The sequence below is a fragment of the Ornithorhynchus anatinus genome, chromosome X5 (genome assembly GCF_004115215.2).
Source record: "Ornithorhynchus anatinus isolate Pmale09 chromosome X5, mOrnAna1.pri.v4, whole genome shotgun sequence".
Taxonomy (NCBI): domain Eukaryota; kingdom Metazoa; phylum Chordata; class Mammalia; order Monotremata; family Ornithorhynchidae; genus Ornithorhynchus; species Ornithorhynchus anatinus.
Genome location: NC_041753.1, coordinates 2153983 through 2172268, shown reverse-complemented (window position 1 = coordinate 2172268; position 18286 = coordinate 2153983). Strand labels below are relative to the sequence as shown.

General features: G+C 61.8%; 2 protein-coding genes across 3 annotated transcripts; one reads left to right on the top strand and one right to left on the bottom strand.

Moving 5' to 3' along the window:
- Positions 1 to 2020: 2020 nt before the first annotated feature.
- On the bottom strand, positions 2021 to 9878 carry CDC42SE1 (CDC42 small effector 1). 2 transcript variants are annotated; one of them, XM_029055876.1, is made up of 5 exons: positions 9776 to 9878; positions 4260 to 4537; positions 3593 to 3703; positions 3316 to 3403; positions 2021 to 2473 (listed from the first exon to the last, which is right to left on the bottom strand). In XM_029055876.1, the coding sequence occupies exons 2-4, from the start codon at positions 4311 to 4313 to the stop codon at positions 3329 to 3331; spliced, it is 240 nt and encodes a 79-aa protein (XP_028911709.1). In that variant the 5' UTR covers positions 4314 to 4537; positions 9776 to 9878; the 3' UTR covers positions 2021 to 2473; positions 3316 to 3328. The 2 variants fall into 2 exon arrangements, with proteins under 2 accessions (XP_028911709.1, XP_028911710.1); XM_029055877.2 differs by lacking the exon at positions 9776 to 9878 and adding an exon at positions 9428 to 9446.
- A 1779-nt stretch (positions 9879 to 11657) lies between these two features.
- Positions 11658 to 15141, top strand: MLLT11 (MLLT11 transcription factor 7 cofactor). Its single transcript, XM_029054736.2, has 2 exons — positions 11658 to 11862; positions 14761 to 15141. The coding sequence occupies exon 2, from the start codon at positions 14766 to 14768 to the stop codon at positions 15021 to 15023; it is 258 nt and encodes an 85-aa protein (XP_028910569.1). The 5' UTR covers positions 11658 to 11862; positions 14761 to 14765; the 3' UTR covers positions 15024 to 15141.
- Positions 15142 to 18286: the final 3145 nt, after the last annotated feature.

Genomic DNA, 18286 nt, shown 5'->3' with positions numbered 1-18286 from the left:
CTGAGGTTCTGAGCTTCTGGACCAGAATGCGCCCCGCCCCCCTCCCCCCCTCCCCCCTTAACCTTTCCCAACTCACAATGACCCAAGTGAGCCCCGGACAGATTTCCTTTAGAATCTTTTATTCGAAAAATGTGCTTAAGGTTTGACGGCTCTGATAAATTAAGACTCTCAAACCCTACCCGACCTCGATCACCCCCTCACCCTACCCCCACTCAGATGGGGGCCGGGGCGGGGGCCGGCACAAAGCAAATATCAGTGAGCCAGGAGAAGAGGCTGATGGCACAAGAACATTAGACGAGAGGCACAGCAAGCCTCTCCAGCCTAAACCAATTGGCAAAACTCAGTAGGGGCCCCCCTCCCGCTCCCTCCCCCATCTCCCCCCACCCCCAGTCAGCAGCATGGCTCACACAGCCCTGCAGACAGATCCCAGCCCGCAGCCCCCGCCCTGCTGCCACCGGGTGAGACAGAGCCTTAAAGCGCTTCCTCGAATCCATCGATGGCATCTGGGCTAGCGCGGGCTGGTAGGTTATCTGCGAGGTTGGGGTAGTCCCATAAATTACCATCCAGACTCTCACCCCTCTGAGCTTTATGAATCCCTGGTGGGAGGGAGGTCCGCTCCCACCTCTGCCCCTCTCCCCATGCCCACCCCACTTAAGCATCAAGTTAATTCTTCAACCGTTGCCTGAAGGACAGAACAAGAAACTGACACCAAGCTGAGAGCCTTCTGGCAGTGTCTAGACCCCCGGGCTGAGCCCAGAACCCTTTGGGAGGCTGCTCTGTGTTGCCTGCCCCTCCTGGTTGGGGCTGGGGCCCGCCCGCCCGCCCCAGGGGGGCCGGCCGTTTGAAACCAGAGCTGCCAGGGGCAGGTGGGATGCGCCTTTTAGACGGAGTGTGCTGTTGCTCGGGGCACCAGTGTAGACCTAGTTGCTCCCTGCTCTGCCCTGCCCTGCCCGAGTGAGCTGGGAGGTGGGACGGTCTGGAGTCGGGGAGCGGGGGCGAGCACGGATCAGTAGAAAAGCCTCAGACTGTCCAGGGCCTGAGGGGGTTGGGGGACCCAGCCGGGACCCTCCCCCACCCTGCTTCAGGTCTCCTGGGACAGCGGGAGGGAGGGACCGCCCTCCCCCAGACCGCCTTGGGGACACACACACATGAAGTTCCAGAGGCACGCATGCACCCCCAGTGATGCAGGCACACATACATACACACACGCACCCCCAGATACACACACCCAGAGAGCGCCTCAGAGTCACCCCCACAGGGTGATCATCTCTAGGTCGTACAGAGTGCGGGGGGGAGGGGGGCAGGGGCTGCTGGACCCCAGCTTTCCAGGACTCTTGTGACCACAGGCCACGCACACACACACACACGTTTTAATGAGTGAAGAGTCGCTGGTCGACTCTCCAGGGTCCCCCGACCCAAGCCTCCACGCTCCCAGCCCACCTTCTCTCTCCTCCCCTCTACCTCCAGAGGTCTACGAGCAGTCCTCCGTCAAGTCTCCCCTCCCTCCCTCCCGCTGCAGTTGCAACCCCTTCTGGGGTCGGTGCTCAGGGGACACCCCCCACCCGCTCTCCCGCCTCAAGAAGAAGTCCGCCAGCGGCCTTCTGCAGCTCAGAGGGGCTGGGCGGTAGGACGGAGGAGGGGGCTCGGGGGAAGACCTCGTTTTACATGAACTTTTAAATCTGGGGTGGATCCAGAGGCTGGGGGCAGTTAATGCTATAAAAATCTAAGGCCGGGGGCAAAATGTTCCCCTCCCCTCCCCCTCAGGAGGCTGGGGTGGGAACGGACAGGGCACCGGTGTCAGGGTGAGGGGGATCCCAGGAGGCCTTCTGAGGGCAAACAGATAGCGATCGCAAAGACCAAGAGGCCGGAAAGCAGAGGGAACAAGAGCAGGAGGGAGTGGGGGATGGGAGTGAAGATGTCCCCCGTGCCCACCGCCCCCTCCCCCCCCCCCACCCTGCCCCAGGACCGTTAGGACACAACTCACAAGTCCTTACTGTTCCACTATAAGGAGCCCGGGCCCCGGGGAATGGAAGGAGGGAGGGGTCCTGCTGGTGAGGTCCCAAACAGGAAGAAGGGGCTCCAACGCTGATACAGCACCCCATCCTCGGTCCCCCTGGAGGGGAGGGGCATCGGGGAGGTCACGGAGGGGAGCGAGAGTCCATCCGAGTGCCCAGGCCGTCATTCAGGAGGCAGGATCTGCAGGCCTGTGCCCGCCGCCCGCAGGCTCCTGGGGTCAGGTCGGTGGGTGCCCGAGAGCCCTGCTACCCGCCGCCGGGACAAGGGGGCATGGGCCAAGGCGGGGGCACCGTCGGGGCACCCAGCCCTGAGAGGGCACAGACCAGCAGGGACCCCTCCGGGCATGGGATGCTGGGGCGGGGCGGCGGGGGGGCGGGTAGGGGCTTCCAGGGGTAGAGTTGGCAGAAGGGGGATGACCGGGCGGGCAGGGGGGTGGTGTTGTCCTCTCTGGGCGGACCTGGGGAGGGAAGGAGAAGAGGGGGGTCACTAGCCTGGGGGAAATGGAGGGGCTGGGAGACCAAGGGGCCGGGGGAGGCGAGGGTCTCTGTCCTTTGAAAGTCTCCCCTCCTCCGGGAAGCCTTCCCTAATTAACCCCTCATCTCTCCCACCTCCACACCAACTATAAGCCCTTGGGTGGTGACCACCACCCCTGCCCCGCTCCACATGCTCAACACTTCCCGTCCAAATCTTCACACTTGGCCCCCCGGGGAACCTCTCCTTTAATTCAGTGTCTGCCTCCCTGCACCAGACTGGAAGATCCCTGAGGGCAGGGATCGTCTACCACCTCTAATGGTAGAGAAGCAGGGTGGCTCAATGGAAAGAGCCCGGGCTTGGGAGTCAGAGGTCATGGGTTCTAATCCCGGATCCACCTTTTGTCAGCTGTGTGACTTTGGACAAGTCACTTAATTTCTCTGTGCCTCAGTGACCTCATCTGTAAAATGGGGATTAAGACTGAGCCCCATGTGGGGCAACCTGATTACCTTGTATCTACCCCAGGGCTTAGAACAGTGCTTGGCACATAGTAAGCGCTTAACAAATATCATCATTATTATTATTATTATTATTATTAATAGACTCTCCCAAGGGCCTAGAACAGGGCTCTGCCCCGAAGCAGAGCTCAATAAATAGCATTAACTGAGTCAGTCCAATGCTAGGCCCACAGTGGCCACTCGGTGAATGCTGCTGATTGTTCTGTCTGTCTCCCGCGGAGTGGGGGTCTCTGCCAGCCCTCCTTTTTCCGAGATTCTCCGGTGTGTTGGGGTGGGGGAGGGTTGGGGGGAGGTTTTCCCCTAGACTCACCCGAGCCGGCAGGCTACAAGCCCCGGGAGCTGCTCCACGGCCGATCGCGATTCCCCTTGGATCTCATCTGCTCCTGCACCACGCCTGTCTGCAGGGGACCGGGCCAGGCGGTGGGAAGGGGGAAGACACATAGCCACTCAGGCCAATCGCCTCTCCTCCTCCATCCGTCCACCCCCAATCCCTCCAGACCGTCCCCTCGGCCTTCTCTCCTGGAGCCCACCCCCCAGGGGCAGCTCCCCCTGCCCCGGCCTGCACTCCCCCGCCACCCGGCCATTACCATGGAGAGTCCGTCCCCGGCCCCCATGTCCCCCGAGCCGATGTGAGTCAGGTGGACGAAGTTCATAGGCTCGCCGATCATCGTCCGGTCGATCCGTCTCCGCTTCTTTTTCTGGGGAGGTGGGCGGGGGTAGAGCATTAGGCCTGGAGATCCCAACCGCCAGCTGGGTCAGCCCAGGGAGAAAGGACTGGGGGGCGTTGGTGTGGAGGAGGGGAAAGAAGGGTGGAGGCAGGGGGAGGTGGGGGGTGTCCAGGGGCCAGGAGCCCAGGGCTGGGGTGGGGGGAATGGATGAGGCCCAGGAGGCTCCTTGGAGAGAAGGCAGAGGGCACCCCCACCCCCCCGCCCAGCCTGTGGGCAAACCGGGCAGGTGGCCGGGCCACAAGGGCACACCAAAGTCACAGTGATCTCTTGGGTGACCTCTAGTCCCCTCTGGGCGGGCCTGTCTTCCCACCCACAGGCGTCCCCCTACCCCCTCCAATCAGTTCCTTCGAGGTGGGCTAGGCCATCAGGGCGACCTCCAAGACACCGACGACAGGGGAAGTGTGCCCCCCCCCCGCCCCCTCCACTGGGCCCGGGATTCCGTGGGGGGTGGAGGCAGGGGGCGGGGAGGGATGGGGGACGGGAGGGGAGGGGAGACGGGAGGAGGGGGTGCCCACATAGCACTCACTGGCTGGGGCTTCTCCACCACGCAGCAGCCCAGCTTGTGCCAGAAGTCACTCATGTTCTCAGCCGGTTCCAGCTTCCCTCCTCTGCCCCCCGAGGGCAGAATCACCGCCGGCAGGGCCCCAAGATGTTCGCCCCCCCCGGGGGACGCCGTGGGCAGGGGAGGAGGGGGGGAAGGGGGGAGTTGGAAGAGGAGGGGGCAAGAATGAGGGGGGCAGGCTCGTTCAGTCCGAGGTAGGCAGGGAATCCAAGTGGGGGCCGGCGGCTTCAGGGTCCAGAGACCTGCGGGGAGGGGAAGATGGGGGTGAGCAGGAAGCAGGGTTGGGGTTACATACACACAAACACACTCTATGCCCGCCCCCCGCCCCGGGAAGGAGTGATGCAAGCAGGGGAGGGCCCGGAGGAGAGAGAGTGGTGCCCGGGGCCAGGATGGGAGGGGGAATTGTTGCAAGAACCGCCCCCTCCCCCCATCGGCGGCGGTGGCGGCCGGGTGGGTGGGGGCGGAAGGGGCGGGCACATCGGTCGAGAACAGGAAGCCACCACCGTTCTCGTCCTCACACAAACAGGGCCTCGCCCAGACCCCTGCTTCCTCTCCGCCCCCCCACCCCGGGGGGCCCCGGGGACCTCGGTCAGCAGCACGGGGGAGGGAGGTTAGACTGCAGTTGAGGACAATGCGGGGGGGGGGGGGTGTCTTCTGTCTGACCAGCACCCCCAGTGAGCTGCCAGTTCCAGACCAACTCTACCGTCTTCCTTCTCCCTCCTGGGGTGCAAAGCGAGACACTTCCCAGCTTCAAAAGCCCTTGAACTGACAAGGGGGAGACAGTGTGAGAGAGTGTGTAAGTGCGAGAGTGTGTGTGTTGTGTTTATGTGTTTCGGGGGGGGGGATTGGGAGGTGGGGGGAGGAAGGTTGGGGTGCCCCCGGGGCAGCTCTGAAGGAGCTCAGGTCTGCAAAGATCCGCAGAGCCCAGCGTGATGTGTCAGTCTGAGTGTGCACGTGTGTGTTTGGTATGTGTTGGGGCATGTGTGCACCCGTGTTTGGTACGGGCTGGGCACGTATCTGTTTGGGGACATGTTTGGGCAGGGTGTCCGTGAGGAAGGGGGTGGGGGGAGAGAAGGGGAGGACCAACTCCCATCATGGGACACCCCCCCACAGTTTCTCCCCCTCAAGCCCCAGCTCTGTATCAACCCAGGGGTGGGGCCCAGCCACCTGCGGCCCCCCAGGACCCCAGACCCCGCGCCTGGGATGGACCTCCTATTCCAGACTCTATCCTGGACCCCAGACCCCAAACTCCAGACCCTTAGTTGTCACAATTTCAGCCGGGACCTCTGAAGGAGAGAAAGCCGGCGCTCTCCCTCCCCATTCAGAGGGGCCCAGACCAGCAGCCCCCCTCCCCCCCCAACACCCAAGCTCAGTTTCTCTCCTTTCTACATTTTACAAGATATTTGGAGACAGAGAGCTGGCCTTGGGGGGTGGACGGGGGGTGGCCGGGGTGGGGGGAGATGTTCCCTACCTTGTTGTGGGCAGGGAGCACACCTACCATCTCTGTTGTACTCTACTCTCCCAAGCGCTTAGTCCAGTGCTCTGCACACAGAAAGCACTCAGTCAATACCACTGACTGACTGACTGACCAAAAAAGGGGCAGAGCCTGCTGCCGGTGAAAAATCCAGCCTGAGGGCCCTGCCAGCTGGCCGCCTCCCCACAGCCAAGCCAGGCCCTTCCAGGTCCATCGCTCATTAGCATATCATTAGTATAATGAGCTTGGCCCTCTGACCCACCCCTTCCCCCCATCCCTAAACCAAGCCTGAGGCAACAGGTGAGGAGCAGTGGCTGAGCGAGGACACACACACACACCCATCAATGTGGCCTGTCCCTAAAGATACACAACCTTGGCATAGCCCCTCAATGACACACATCAGATGTGTGCACAGTTATAAACCCTTCTGCATGCACGCACCCACACACACAAACACACAGCTGCACTCCCACGTCACTCCTAGCTCCACATGCCCACAAACCAGCCCCCTCACTCCAAGCGATCAGCAGGATTTGTTGAGTGCTTACTGTGCACAGAGCGCTCCATTAAGCACCTGGGAAAGTACCATACAGAGTTGGTAGCTCTGCCCACAAGGAGCTTGCAGGCCGCGGGGGGAGGCAGGCATGAGAAAAATGACAGGCCCCAGATGGCAGGGCGGTGGGGCTGAGGGTGAGGTGAATAAAGGACAAGCGCACCTGTCATCTGGGTCTCGTGGGAAGGCCAGAGACACCCGCAAGCCCCCGCCGTCACAGAGACACCTAATCACACCCCCACACAGCCTCCCACGGACGGGTTCACAGCCAGCCGTGTACCGCACATCTACAAAACACACACACGCTCGTCGATGCAGACCCACACTCCATTACACAACTGATGTCTCTGGTCAGGGAGAGTCCTAACATGGGCGGGGGGGGAACCGCACTCCAAGCCACAGAATTCATTCAATCGTATTTACTGAGCGCTTTTTGTGTGCAGAGCACTGTACTAAGCCCTTGGGAAAGTACAGCAATAACAGTGACATTCCCTACCCACAATGAGCTCATAGCCTAGAGATGGAGATGGCAGGTGGGGGGTTCCCTACACTGCCCCCCCCAGCTCTGCCACTTGCCTGCTGTGTGACCTCGGACAAGTCACTTAACTTCTCTGTGCCTCAGTTCCTCCACCTACAAATTGTAGTATTTGTTAAGTGAGCTATGTGCCAAGATGAGTTAACTGAGGCCCAGAAAAAAAACAGTGACTTGCCCAAGGTCATACAGCAGACAAGCGGCAGAGCCGGCATTAAAACCCCTGACCTTCTGACTCCTAGGTCGATGCTCTTGCCACAAAGCCACGCTACATCTCAAATACCAAATACCAAAATAATAAATACCCCAATTATCATCACCACCACCATCTCCGGGGTAACATTGGGAGAATCTGTGAGGAATGAGGGCCGGGCTGCAGCAGAAGGGAGTGAGGCTAGATCTCAGGGGGGCCTTTTGGGTGTGGAGATGGGCAGCAAAGGGTAGGGAGGGTCAGGGCCTAGCTTTCCCTGGGAATCTCTGAGTTGGAGGGGGGGCCCTTCCTGGGCAGAGCTGGGGAGGGAGGAACGGCTCAGGGCGGGGGGGGGGGAGCAGACTCAGAAAAGAGTCAGAGGCAACAGGGAGGGGCAGAGATGCCACATGCGTGCCCGCATCTCTCTCTGCCCGTTTCTGCCCAGTTCTGCCCTTCCAACTCCCATCCGGGACCAGTAAGTTTAGCCGACAGCTCGGCACCCCGGCCTCCCCCTCGAGGCCCGGGACCACCCCGAAACCTCTCCACGGCCCCTCGTCCGTCCCCCACCCCAGATTCCTGCCCCTTCATGCCCAACTAATGGGCGGTCCTCCCCTCAGTCTCACCTCACTCCCTCCAGCTGCGGCCTGAGGGCTTCCCCTCCCATTCCGCCCCGAGGGGAAGGAGGTGGAGGCGATGCCCCGATGTTGGGGAACCCTCGCTGGGCGCCGCCCCCCTGCCCCCTGAATCTTCCTTTAGCAGCGTCTGGGAAGCCCCAGTCCCAGGCGGCGGAGGCCGGCCGGAACCCCGGACCCTCCGGTCTCTGCTGCCCCGGGGAAGGGAGGGGAGGGGAGAGGAGGGGGAAAGACGGTGCAAACACAATGAAGAATGAGAGGAAGCCGCCCCCCGCCCGGGACCAGGCCGCAGGCCTCCCGGCTCCATCTGGAGCGGAGCGGGCCGGGCCGGGCCGGGCCGGGCCGGACCGGGCCGGGGGAGAGGCGGGCCGGGCCGGGAGCAGAGAACAAGGGCTCCTTCTGTTTCCTCCCCCGGGGCCGGCGGGGCGGGGGCTGTTCTGGAGGGGAGGGGGGACACGGACCCCCGCAGCTGGGTGGCCGGGGCCCACCGAGGCCCGAGAGGCAGCTGCGGGGGCTGGGAGGGAGCGGGCGCCTGAGAAGCCCTCGGGAAAGGAGACGCCCCCAGCCTCACCCCCAGCTGTCCCCCACCGTCCCGGGGACCCCGCCTGGGCGAAGGCCGCGGCTCAGGGGGTCGGGGCGGCTGCGGCCCCAGCCCCGCGGAACCCGACCCGGTGGGGAAACCGAGGCAGGGTGTTGGGCCGGGGCGCGGAGGGAGGGAGGGGGCGTCTCCCCTGTCCTTATCCCCATCCACCCTTCGCTGTCGAAGCCCCGGGGGTGTCGGGGGGTGCCGGGGGATCCGGCCCCGAGTCCGCTCTGCCCCACAGCTGCCCCGGCTCCCCGAAACCGGTTCGTCCAGTCCCGCCGCCCCTCCTCCCCTCCCCGTCCCTCCCGTCCCCCGCCCCCCCGGGCCGCCGCCCCCCGCCCTCCCCGACAAGCCCTCACAAGATGCGGCCTGAAGGGGAGGAGAAGGAGAAGGAGAAGAAAGGAGAAGGGAAGGACCGCGCAGAGAAAGGCGGGCAGGCAGGCGGGCGGGCGGGACACGGGGCTGGGGCTGTCACCCCCCCATCCCGCCCGGCTCCATCCCCGGGGCCGCCGGGAGGGGGGCACGCAGACACCCCCCAACGGGGCCGGGGCGGCAGGGACGGGACGTGAGTCTTTCCGGCCTCAGGATCCGCTCGCACAAACACACACACGGTGACACGCACCACCACTTCCTGCCTGGGCCTCCCCCTCCCCCCCGCCGCCTCGCCCAGGCCTCCACGCCCCCCGCCCCCAATTCAAGGAGGCGGGCGGGGGGCGGGGGTCGTCCCCTGCCCCACAGGTGACCGTCTCGCTCGCGGTCCCCGGCGGAGAGAAGAGAAGGGTCCCCCGCTGTGGGTGGGCCTTTGTCTCCGGCCGGGTGGGGGGGTCGAGGCGGAGGCCTCGTCCCATCTCCGGGACCCCGGGGCCCGGCCTGCCCTCACTCCCGGACCCCCGGCCTTCCTTCACCCCCGGGGCCCCGGGCGCCCGGCCTCTGGAGACTGTGAGCCTCACACAGCACAAGGACTGTTCCAGCCCCCTTCGCTTCTAGCCGCCCCGGCGCTTTGTACAGCGCCCGGCACACAGTAGGAGCTGAACAAACAGCCTCCTTCTTCTTCTTCCTTCCCCTCCCCGGGGCTCCGGCCCTCGGCCCCTCCCCGGTCCCCGGTCCCTCCCCGCCCCCGGGCCGGCGGCCGGGCCCGTCCCGGGCTCTCCCCGCCCCCGCCACGCACAATTGCAGGAGGAAGTGGAGCAACCGACGTCTCCCCTCTGGCCGCCGCCGCCCCGCCCCGCGCTCGCCCGCTCCGCTCCGCTCTTGGCCTCTTTCTCCGCCCGCCCGCCAGCCCCTCGACCCCCGACCCCCGGCCCGGCCCCGGGACCCCCACGCTTCCTGCCCGGCCCCGGGGGCGCGGCGGGAGCGGGGGCGGAGGCGGAGGCCGGGCCCCGGGGGAAGACGAGGACGGTTCCCCCGCCGGAAGGCCCGAGCCTTAGCCCGCGACCACGGGGGGTGGCGGAGGGGGTGGCGGGGGAAGCCCCGAACCCAAAGAACCCCCTCCTCCCCCTCGGCGCGGACGCCTGACCTTGTGGGCCGCCGTCCGGGCGCGGGTCCCGGCGGGTGGGGGGTCGCGCCTTCCTCTGGGGCCCGGCCGCTCTCCGCCCTGGCTCCGGGCCGCTGTGGGACAGCGGAGGGAGGGAGGGCGGGGGCGGAGCCTGGGGGCGGGGCCCGGCTCCGGGCCGCCGCCGGGAGCGGAAGGCGGGGGGCGGGGCCTGGCCCCGGGCCGCTGCGGGACGGCGGAAGGCGGGGGGCGGGACGGGGCCTGGCTCCGGGAAAGCGGGGGGCGGGGCCGGGGACATCGCCCCAGTTGTGCGGGGGGAGGGCCGAGGGCGGGGCCCGGCTGCAGGGGAGCGGTGGGGGGGGGGGGGGCCTGGCACCCGAGCTGAGTGACGGGAGGTGGCCGGGCCCGTCTCCTGAGCGACGTGGGCGGGGCCCGTCTCCTGAGTGATGGGGAGGTGGGCGGGGCCCGTCTCCTGAGTGACGTGAATGTGGGCGCGGCCGTCTCCTGGGTGACGGGGAGATGGGCGGTGTCCGTCTCCTGAGTGACGGGGAGGTGGGCGGGCCCCGTTTCCTGAGTGACGGGGAGGTGGGCGGTGCCCGACTCCTGAGTGACGTGTGTGGGCGGGGCCGCCTCCTAGGCCCTGTGGGAGAGATGGGCGGGACCCGTCTCCTGAGCGCTGTGGGGGGAGAGGGCGGGGCCTGAGTGGGCGGGTCCCATCGGGGAAATGGGGTCTCTTAGGCCCCACGGCTGCTCCCCCGGGCGGGGGAACGCAGAGCGGGGTCCCCTCCTCACCGGACCCCCGAGAGCGGGGCAGCGACCCCCGGCGCCCGGAACAAAGGGGATTCCAAAATCTGACTCCCCGGGCCGCCAGGGACAGATCGATCAATCAATCGTATTTATTGAACGGTGCTTGACGCGTAGTAAGCGGTTAACGAATGCAGTAATTATTACTACTGTGTGCAGAGTACCGTACGAAACGCTTGGGAGAGGACAGTACAATAGACACATCCCCTGCCTACACTGAGCTTACAGTCTAGAGGACGAGTTTAAGGCCTAGGGAGCAGCGCCGTATGGCCTAGTGACAAGAACACAGGGTTGGGAGGCAGAGGACGTGGCTTCTAATCCCGACTCTGCCACTTGTCTGCTATCTGACCTTGGGCAAGTCTCTTAACCTCTCTGGGCCTCAGTGACCTCATCTGTAAAACGGGGGTGAAGACTGGGAGCCCCACATGGGACAACCTGATCACCTTGTAACCTCCCCAGCGCTTAGACAGTGCCTTGCACATAGTAAGCGCTTAACAAATGCTACTATTATTATTATTAGAACATTGCTTGGCACACAGTAGGCGTTTAATAAATAATTATTATTACTCACCGACCCCTCCTCAAGCTCCCCAGCTCCTGTCTCTCCCCCCGGATGACCCCAGGCCCTCTCCCTCCCGACAGCTGCCAATCCCTGGCCCCGGCTGGTCCGGTCCTGGAGGCGGTGGTGTTCGAGGGGGTCGATCAGGGAGGGACAGGGCCTCGTCTGGGATGGGTTTCGGGTCGGCCAGTATACCCTCTCTCCCTCCTCCCCCTCTCCTCCATCCCTTTCCCCCCCGCTCCGGTCCGAGCGGAAAGGACCGGGCAACCCCGAGCTGGACGCCCTCGGCCCCAGCAGGGGGGTGGGGGAGGATCCAGCGGACAATGAGTTTTGGCCTCGTCTTTCCGGGCCCTTCCCCCTCGGTCCCTGCGGAGGGTGGGGGTGGGGGGTAGGATGGGATGGGATGGGATGGGATGGGATGGGATGGGATGGGATGTGGGGGGTGGGCCGGGGTCCTTGGCGCAGCCCCGCCTCCGGCCGGCCGAGGGGGGCGGGGTGATGGGGGGAGAGGAGGGGCGATGGGGGAGGGGATCTCTCCCGCCTCTTTAGGAGGGGCTGCATTGCAGGGGGAGGCAGGGAGCGCGCACACGCCCGAGGCAGAAGAGCACGAGCCTCGGAAAGGGACAGAGGTGGACACAGAGACAGAGAGACAGCGGAGCAGCCAAAAACCCGCAGCCTCTGCGCCGGACCCCCCTGCCCCATCCCTTCCCCGCAGCCGCCCGGGAGACCCTCACGCCTCTGCCCACAGGTGAGAGGGCCCGAGAGGTCTGGGGAATGGGCGAGGGGCTGGGGTTGGGGAGGGGGGCTGGAGAACGGGCTGGGGACTGGTTTGGGGGAGGGGCACCGGGGAATCGACGGGATTGGGGTTGGGGAGGGCCTCTGGGGAATGGGAGGGGGCGGGAAGGGGGAAGGGGTCTGAGAGGTGGGCAAGGGGTGGGGGAAGGAGCGGGGGACTCGGGATGGGGAGGGGGATTGAGGAAAGGGCGGGGTTGGGGAGAGTCTGGAGAATGGGTGGGGGGTTGTGGAGGGGTGGGGGACTGGGGTTGGGGAAGGGTCCTGAGGAATGGGCAGGGTTGGGGAGGGGGGTCTAGAGAACGGGGGGGGGGCGGGATTGGGGAGGGGGACTGGGAAGTGGGTGGGGGTCTGGGTTAGGGGAGGGTGTACAGGAAATAGGCGGGTGGATTAGCTGGGGTGAGGGCTGGGGTTAAAGAGAGGATCTCAGGATGGGTTGGGGGGTTGGGGCTGGCGTGGGGGATGGTCTAGGGGCTGATTTCCCGCTCCCCCTCCCCCCGGTTTCTCTGCTGGACCCTTCTCCCGGCTCCCCACAGACCCTCCGACTGCCCCCACCCTTGCTCTCTCCTCTTCAGGCGTCTCTTCCCTTCTTCCCCATCTTTGCCCACCTCTATCTCCCTGGCCATCTCTGCCCATTTCTGCATCTCTTTCCATCTCCTTCCCTGTCCATCTCTCTGTCCATCTCTGCTTCTCCCCCAATCTCCCTCTCCCTCCTCTCCCCGCACTCCACCCGTCCCCTTGGTTCCCAGATTCCTATTTCCCTGCTCCAGGATGGGGGGATGGGTGAGACAGAGGAGGGAGGGGGACCCCCACCCCACCCGTGGCCCCCTCTTCATTTCCCACCCGTGGCTTCTGCTTTAGGGTTAACACGGGGGTCTGCCCCTCACATCTCGATTTCGGGCTAGGATCCCACCCAAAGAGGCTGGTGGAATGAGGCGGGGTGGGGCTGGGCCCCGCAAGGTTTCCCCCCTATTTGCGAGCCAGCCGTTGTCTGGGGTGGGGTGTGGGATGGGGTGGGGTGTGTGACCGACTCTTTGTGTGTCTGAGAATGGTGTGGTCCATGCGCGTCCACGTGGGTGCCTATAAGTGGGGGAAGGGAGAGTCTCTGGGGGAGATGAAAGCCCTCAGACCCCCAAGGGCCTGGCTCTGGCCTGGCCCCTACCCCTCCTTGTCTCCTCATCCACCCCCACCCCCAGCCCCAGCCCCTCCCTCCGCCCTCCCACCCCCCATCCCTCTGCTGACTCACGCTCACTATTTCGAAGCTGGGTAATAAGAGACTGGTGACGGCCGGGAGAGCTCTGCTTTCACCCTAAAGAAAACCTCTGCCCCCTCCACCCACCCCTCCCCCTTCTGAACCCCCCCCACTCTCCCCGTGCCCCCTCCCCTCCTCCCAGGGAACAGATGGGCTTGGAAACTCCCCCATTAGAAAGTCACCCCCACACAAGCCCCTCCTCTCCCTCTTATTTCCCAGAGTGGCAGAGGGGTGAGGGGGCGTGACCGGGGGCCTCCGGGGGCACCATCCAGCCATATTTTAGCTCATCTTCCTTCCCCTCCGTCCCCCGGAAGGCGGGTGAGGCGGAAGTCCGAGAAAACAGCTGGTGAGGTATTCTGGGCCTCTGCAGTGGTCGAGAAGCATCGCTGAGGAGTCTTGTCCATTGCCACAGGCCCAGCCCAGGGATGATGTCTGGCTCAGAGAGAAGCATGCCCCTCACCCCTCTACTCGTGCAGGCTGGTAATTTAGCTGCCAGGGTGGATTATTTGGCAAGGTGTGCAGGCTTCTCTTCTGGACCCGATCTGACCACCCGGGCAGAGGGAGAAGGCATCAGTCAATCATATTTATGGAGCACTTAGTGTGTGCAGAGCACTGTACTAAGCACTTGGGAGAGGACTATATAACACTAGAACAGATACATTCCCTGCCTACAAGAAGCTTACGATCTAGAGGGGGAGACAAGAGGGAAGTCTAGAAGGAGGAAACGGCTCTCTGATTTGGATGTGGTCAAAGTGAGATTTCCACTTGGCACCAGAGTGGGGTTTGACTTGGTAGCCGTTCTGTGTTGCTGAACAGGGAGGGACAGGAGCCTCTTTTTTAAGGTATTTGTTGATCGCTTGGTAAATGCCAGGCACTATTCTAAGCACTGGAGGAGATTCAAGCGAGTCAGGTTTATCACAGTCCATGGCCCACATGAGGCTCACAGCCTTGATTCCCATTTTGCAGATAAGGTAACAGGCCCAGAGAAATGGAGTGATTTGCCGAAGGTCACACAGCCGACAAGTGTCGGAATTAGAACGCAGGTCCTTCTGACTCCTGGGCCCCGGTTCTAGCCACAAAGCCATGCTGCTTCTCAGGGTCTTCTGAAAATACTGCGGGGAGACTTTGTACAGGCATTTGCCCCCGGGGGCAGGACATTTGTTGGTGGTGTTGCTTCTCTCGGTGTAGACAGGGCAAGTCCAGCCCAGCGCGCTATAGCTTGGCCTGCTTCTCCCCATTTTGTCAGGTGTTCCAGCCCTCGCTCATCAGCCCTCCCTTTTCCTGCCAGCTCAAGGCCTGTCTCCTCCCCCTCCAGGAAGCTGCCCTGGATTAACCTTTCCCATTGCCCCAAACCACTCCCCTCTTCCCGCTCCAGTCCCGCCCGGTCTGGGCCGTGGCCATCCCATGTCCATCGCCTGAATCGCCACGGGCTGCCCGGCGATCCCAGCCCTCCACCCCTATCGAATCGGGATGCCTCCTGGCAGCAGGTGTCAGAGGCCAGACAAATAAGAAGCAGCCTTCTCGGCCTCTTCCCTCCCCACCCGCACCCACCACGTGCCCGGCGGTCAGCTGACGCTACTTTTTTTTTTTTTTCTTCCAAAGGCAACATGCTGGATTCAGTGAGTAGCCAGTACAGCTCCTTCCTCTTCTGGAGAGCCCCCATCCCGGAGCTGGACGTGTCTGAGCTACAGGGGCTGGGCCTGCCCGACCTCGTGGCCTACGAGGTCAGGGGCGTCGGGGGCAAGCTGGGCGGGGCCGGGCGTGAGGACCCGGCCGAGGACGACGCCCTCCTGCCTTTCAACGCCTTCAACTTCTGGAGGGTGCCCATCGCCGACGTCCACGCCTTTGAGTTGGACTTGATCTGATGGCAGAGCCCACCCTCTCCCCATCCACCCCTCCTCAACCCCACCCCCCGCCCTCTGTCGAGGTTTGGGGATAGGCTGTGGAGGGGCCAGGCGTTTATTTATTTTATTTATTTATTTATGAGCATTTCCCTTCCCTTTTATTTATTAAGCTATTGTTCTTCTTATTACTGCCGCTTTCCCTGTCCTCATCACCCACTCCTCATGATGCCATTTCAGCCACTCAAGGTGAATCCACGAGTTTTTAGGTAGAGGGGAGCAAGGGGTCCGGCCAGGTCTGAGAGCTGAGACCACTTCCAGGACCCCTCCCTCCCTTCCTCCACCCCCACCGGTCTTTTTCCCAAGTTTTATCCCAGCAGAGAAGACGGCTGTCAGTGAGGGAAGAGGATTGAATCTAAAGAGTAGCACTAGCAGGGAGGGCATGGGAGGAGGAGGACAGAGAGGCCTGGTGACATTCTGCACCCCGACCTAGGCCAGCGTTGCAGATACCTCACAGACCCACCAGCCCAGGCCAAAAAGCCAAGAAGGAAGAGTGGACTGTGGGCTGGTAAATTCAAGTCTTCTCTGCAAGTTTGTTTCCTATCCTAGTAAGCCTCCCATTTGAGCCAAAACAGACCCATTAATGTCCCCAGAGTTTACTGTTTCTGGATTCTGGATCAGTTCAGCTGTCAAGGTCCCGCCCCTTTCCGAAGGCAGCCCCATTGTCCAAATGAATCGGAAAGCGGAGGGCTGGTGACAGTCAGCAAGCCGAAATGGGTTGGGGTGCTCCAGGAGACCCAAGACAGGAGTCTTCTCCCCTTTTCCTCCGGGAGGGTAAGGGAAAGTCAGCTCTTGATATCAACCCTCACGGGAAAGTTGTACAGCTGAATTTATCGGAGATGAGTTGGGGGAGGCTGGGTTTTGGGGGGGATTAGGAGTTGGTCCATGGATGAGCCGCCCACAATGGGCCACTTGAGGGAAAGTTGGGAATGGATGGAAGCAGGGAAAGATAGGTTGAATGGTCCAAGAGGGCATCCATCACACAGTTCCTCCAGACATCCTGTTGACCCGGGCTGAGGTGGAACCGGGGTCTGAATGGACTGTTGGTCTATTGTTATAATTTTTAATAATACCATGGTATTAAGGGATTTCTACAGGCCAAGCCCTTTCTCAGCGCTAAGGTAAACTCAAGATTAATCAGGTTGGACCCAATCCCTGTCCCACACGGGGCTCAACGGTCTAGGAAGAGGAGAGAGAGTGGAACGCTTCTCTCCATCTTACCAGAACCCAGATTGGTTAAATGACTTGTCTCAGGTTTCCTCAAATCACCAGGGGACCAAACCCTGGATTTCACCCAAAGAATGTACAGTTTCCTTCCTCACACTCTCTGGTTGGGTGTGCCTGTCACCTCAGAGCTAGGGGGTCTCGGCTGAGTTTGACCGATGGGCTGAGGAGAGGAATGGAGAGTACTTATTACCTTCCCTTCAAAGGAAAACCATCTCAAAAGAATCCTGCTGGAAGAAGACTTGATCAATGGGATTTTTTTATTATTTTAAAGGGTATTTGTTAAAGGCTTACTGTGTGTCAAACGCTGGGGTAGGTAAAGTTAATTAGGTTGGACACAGTCCTTGCTCCTCGTGGGGCTCACAGTGTAAGTAGGAGGGAGAACAGGTATCCCCATTTTATAATGAGGAAACTGAGGCACAGAGAAGTGAAGTGGCTTGCCCAGCAAGTCAATTGGCAGAGCTGGGATTAGAACTCAGGGCCTTCTGACTCCCAGGCCCCTACTCTCTTCATTAGGCCACACTGCCTCTCCAAGCAGTGGGCTTGGAAAGCGCTTTTTCTTAGCACTTTCTGTGTGCGGGTGGGGCGGGGTGAGAGATACTTTTTGGATGGGTACTGAAGGCAGTATACTATACTAAGCCCTTGGGGAAGTCAGTCAGTCAACTGCATTTACTGAGCACTCACTGGGTGCAGAGCACCTTACCAAGTGCTTGGGAGAGTCCAATATAACAATAAAACAGAGACATTCCCTGCCCACAACAGGTTTACAGTGTAGAGGGGGAGACAGACATTAATAGAAATCAGAAAAATTACAGATTTTATTTACAACAGAAACACAAGGCACATTCCCTGCCCACAAGGAATGTCCACTGTAATTGTTGTTAAGCCTTGAAAAGTCCTGGTTTTTATTATGATTTTATTTCTGGAACCTGAGCGTCGAAACAGATGGAAGTGAGAGCTTCTGATCTCCCCCACCCCCCACCTCGTGCTCTATCCGAAGCTGCCCCTTCCTATCAAGATGGACCCCGTATCCAGAGGAAAAGAAACATTTAAACACCGCATACCCAGCCAGCCCTAGAAATAGTGACCCACCCTCTCTGCGTCCCATCCCACTGGGATATTTTCTCTCCCTCTCCGACGGCTCTACCCCCTGAAGAAATGGAGTCCAGATCCAGTGGGGAGAGATGGAAGAAAATGAGGAAAAGGTCCCCTTCTTTGAGCTCCGTTGGCTTCTAAGCTCTGCCTGTGGATGGATGGATTCTTGCTGTCGTTGCCGCCTTCTTGTCAGGAGTCCCCCGACTCCACCGACCAGCAGCTGTTGGGGGTTGGCTCACCTTCCTCCTCACAACCGGCTGGAGAGCCTCCAGTGTCCTCAAGAACCGTCTCCAAGCGGGACCGAGGGGGGCTGAGTAGGGACTGGCTCGACCAATGGATGAAATGGTTCCTGCTCCCCTCTGCCTTTCGATGCCCCCTAACCCCATCATTCCCCCGGCTCCATCCCTCTTCTTCGTCAGAGTGGCACCCCTGAGTCCCCCCCACCCCGTCATTCATTACCGCTTCGTTGGGCTGCCGTTTTCCAACATAGAATAAAGTTGTTGATGATCTTCCCAGGTCTAGGGCTATCTATCACCCGTGGGAGGACTAAGCCATTCTCTAGGGGAAGATTTGTCTTTTCATGGATGGGGGGGACCCCCTGGGTGGGCTCTGGGGGCAGGGAGGAGGCCCCATTCTGACCTGGTTGGGGGATTTAGACTTTGTGGCTCTTCCCCTAGATTGATAAGCACTTATTTTGTGCCAGGCATTGTACTAAGTGCTAGGGTAAATACAAGACAATCACATTAGACCCAGTCCCTGTCCCACATGGGGCTCACCGTCTTAATCCCTATTTTGCAGATGAGGGAACTGAGGCCCCGAACAGTGAAGTGACTTGACCGAGGTCACACAGCAGAGAAGTGGCAGAACTGGGATTAGAACCCAGGTCTTTCTGATCCCTAGGCCCATGC

Bases quoted from the DNA above. Each gene is read 5' to 3' on its own strand.
- CDC42SE1 (XM_029055876.1), bottom strand. From the start codon at position 4,313: ATGAGTGACTTCTGGCACAAGCTGGGCTGCTGCGTGGTGGAGAAGCCC. The intron at 3,704-4,259 runs GTGAGTGCTATG...CCACCTCCCCAG, and splicing joins TGGTGGAGAAGCCCCAGCCA to AAAAAGAAGCGGAGACGGAT. The intron at 3,404-3,592 runs GTAATGGCCGGG...GGTCCCCTGCAG, and splicing joins CCGGGGACGGACTCTCCATG to ACAGGCGTGGTGCAGGAGCA.
- MLLT11 (XM_029054736.2), top strand. From the start codon at position 14,766: ATGCTGGATTCAGTGAGTAGCCAGTACAGCTCCTTCCTCTTCTGGAGA.